General features: G+C 17.4%; 1 protein-coding gene across 2 annotated transcripts in view; it reads right to left on the bottom strand.

The window, feature by feature from the left end:
* Positions 1 to 1,202: 1,202 nt before the first annotated feature.
* The window catches only part of LOC102674582 (zinc finger protein 2 homolog), a 14,652-nt gene continuing 12,259 nt past the window's right edge, over positions 1,203 to 3,595 (bottom strand). Inside the window, exon 8 of one of the 2 annotated variants that reach the window (XM_006620172.1) lies at positions 1,203 to 1,537. In XM_006620172.1, coding sequence (XP_006620235.1) covers positions 1,307 to 1,537 — 231 coding nt within the window. In that variant the 3' untranslated portion in view covers positions 1,203 to 1,306. The remainder of the gene's footprint in view (positions 1,538 to 3,595) is intronic. The other variant, XR_422430.2, reaches the window with a different exon arrangement.

Genomic DNA, 3,595 nt, shown 5'->3' with positions numbered 1-3,595 from the left:
GAAAAGATACTAAATAATATGTAAATGAAATTACGTATTTGCTTATGAATAATTTTTAAATAATTAATAATAATAATTGTAAATTGTTATTAATAATAATAAATGTAAACATATATAAAAAATCATAAAAAACGACAAAAATATTGTTAAAGCGTTATAATCTACTTTATTCTTACATAAAAAAAATTTATAAAAACTACATTTTTTGCAATTAATAATTATAAATAAACATTTTTAAAAATATCTATGTATTATTCTTATTATTGTTTATTATTATTTTTAATTAAAATAAATTATAAGATAAAAATTACAGATTAAATATTATCAATATCTAAAAATTAAAATTAATTTTTTTCAAAATTACAATTTTATACAAAAAGAATATGTTATGAGCATTATTTAAAATAGAAATAAAAAAAATATATAATTAATAAAGATTAATATATAAAATAAAATATATATTTTAAACTTAAAAATGAATAAATTGCATTTTGTGAATATTTATACATTATTTTTTAGTAAAAATAGTAAAAATTCCATCATTATTTTGTCTATATATGTCTATATAATACCATATAAATGATTTTTTTCAAGCTAATCATCTATAAATATATAAAATGTTAATTCGTGACATATTTTTAATGATTCTAGAGGTTAAACAAACATAAAAGTTGGAATATAAAAATATCGATTAAAATATATGTATTAAGTTATAAACAAGTTTAAATAAATTAGATGAAGCAGGAATAAAGGCAGAATAATTAGGATAGAACGATTTCTGTTTTGTTTAGTGAAACTTCAATTGCTTAAAATTTAATAAATAACTCTAAAACGATATATCAATTTTTGACCTTTAGAATTGAATCAAAATTATCTTGAATATTAACATCTTATATAATTTGCGAAATAGATTTTGTAAGATATTATTTGTATATAGCTTAAGCAACTCAAGTTATAAAAAAGAAAACTTCTTTATCATCATTCTTATTTTAACATTTCCGAAATATATTATCAATAAAATATTGATAAATATTATATATAAATATTGAAAAATATTTTTTCTTTGCGATTATTCATTAATAAAAATATACAATTTTTATAAAACAATTATTTCTTATTCTTATTTTTAAATAAATTATTTAATTATTTACATTCTTTGAAATTCTATATTTTTAAAATAAAGTATAAATTATGTTAAATAATTAAAAATTAGAAAGAAATATCTATTACTTATTGATTAAACAAACTTATACATGTATTTCTTTAAATTGATTTGAGTAACATGATTATATTATGTTATATTAAATCATTCTTTATATGTAACATTAGAAATATTATAAAAGTTATATGATAAATTAGGTGGTAAGAAATTTTGCAAAGTTGCTGGCACTGTATTAAAATATGTTGCATTCCTTTCTCGAAAGACTGTATCTTGTACTGTGCTGGATACGTCAGGTTGAAAATTTTGAACAGTGCTAGATGGAATAGTTTGTACAATAAGTGGTTGACTTGCAGTATGTGAAACAGTTTGTATCACCTATATAAAAAATAAATACAATGTAAATATTGATCATCTTTATAGTTATAAATTATAATCTAATTTAAATACAAAATAATAGTTAATAAATATAGTAATAAATAGTTAATAAATAGGTAATAAATTTTAATCAATATAGTTAAATACGTCCATCCACGTTAAATCCATAATAATCTTATATTTTTTTCATCTGTTTATTATTTATTTTTTCAATATTTTTAATTAAATAATTTCTTAATGCTACAAAATTCTATAATGGGATTTTATATAAAACACATTTAAAATTTATTATATTATTTTTATATATTATTTGCTATCAGAAGTATTGAACTATATTGAGTAGAATTACTTATTTCAGAGATAAATTTAATATTTAAAAATGATAGATTATATATTAATATTTAATTAATCTATTTTATTTTATTAAATTTATAAATTCAATTTTATTTTTTTTAAGTTATATTATTTTTATCCTTTAATACTTCTTTTTTAATATTGATTTAAATTAGTTTTATTAAAATTAATTTATTTAATCTTAATTCTATTTTATTAAACAGAAAAATAAATGTTATATACTAATACAAAATATTTAGTCTATAAAACATTTTGCTTCTTATACAATTTAAAGCTTAATTTTCATTAAGACAAAAATAACCAGAAAAAAAATTATAAAATAGCAAGAAATTTTTTTCAAATCCTGGTACAATTATAAATGTATTTATAAACTATATTATATCTAAAAGTTTTAAATATTAATTAAAAAAAAATAAATTTAATATTTATTTTATTTGTTTAGAATCATATATATTTATTTTTTGATTCAAAATTAAATTATTTGTTTTTTATATATATAATTTTTTTTATAGAAAAAAAAATTTATAAATATTAATTTTTAAAACATTCTTGTATTAATTAATTAAGAATTTCATTAAAAACTATTTTTCGTTGATATCTTTCTCTTCAAATTATATATCTTAATCAAATTACTTTGTTATATTTATAAATATAAATTATTAATGTAATTTGTTTATTATTAAATTATAAATTATTATTATTATTATTGTTTATTATTTATGAAATATATTTCTAAAGCAAGTACTGCTTATATTAGAAAAAATATATGTTTATTATATTATTTATTATATTATCATGATATAGCAAAATGCCTATATCTACGATTATCAAACGGTTAATCATTTTGAAAAAATTAAATAGTAAAATATTTCTCTTAGATTGATTATTAATCGTATATTTAAATATCTGATTATAATACCCGATCAAAAAATAAATAGATTTAAATTTTTTATTTATTCAGATTATTTTTCTAAGAGATTATTAACAATATTTTATTTTATTTAATAATGGTCTCAAAACAGAATATGATATTGATAAAATGAACATAAAAAAAATTGCAAAATGCTTCTTTTAAAAAATGAAAATTATTAATTTAATAATAATAGAAAAAAAATCATGTCATCATTGTATGAATGAAAAATGAATATCCAATTTATGAAATTATTAAGAAAAAAAAATTAATTCATAATTCTGTTGTTGGTATATTTTAACTCTTTGCACTCCAGGTCTGTTTTGCTCGGTCGAACCAGCAACTCCAAACTCGGCCCGCGCGTTCGATACGTTCGGTGCGTTCGGTGGAATTTCTTACAGCTAATTTATAATGATTTCACACACAAATTAACGCAAAACTTTTATATTTTAATATTTTATGTATCTTTACATATAACAAAATTTATTGAATATTAAAATCTATATTGTTGTTTTATGTGATATTTTATGAAGATGCATCTTCGGTTTGTCAGGACAAGTAGAGCAATAATACTTTTTCTTCTAACTTTTTTATTGCATAATTATTTGTTTCGCGCACTATTTTATTAATAAATTCATCAATAAAAAATAGTTTAAAAAAATCTTTATTTATATTCGAAGATACTTACCGTCCTACAAATTTTTCACCGGGTACAAATTGTATTCTTCGCGATATATTTTCCGATTCTATGCATTATCCATTTGGAATTTTCTGTGTTTTCTGCGATATCTTGA

This window comes from Apis dorsata, unplaced genomic scaffold, assembly GCF_000469605.1.
Source record: "Apis dorsata unplaced genomic scaffold, Apis dorsata 1.3 scaffold_486, whole genome shotgun sequence".
Classification (NCBI taxonomy): Eukaryota; Metazoa; Arthropoda; class Insecta; order Hymenoptera; family Apidae; genus Apis; species Apis dorsata.
This window is presented reverse-complemented; position numbering and strand designations above follow the sequence as displayed.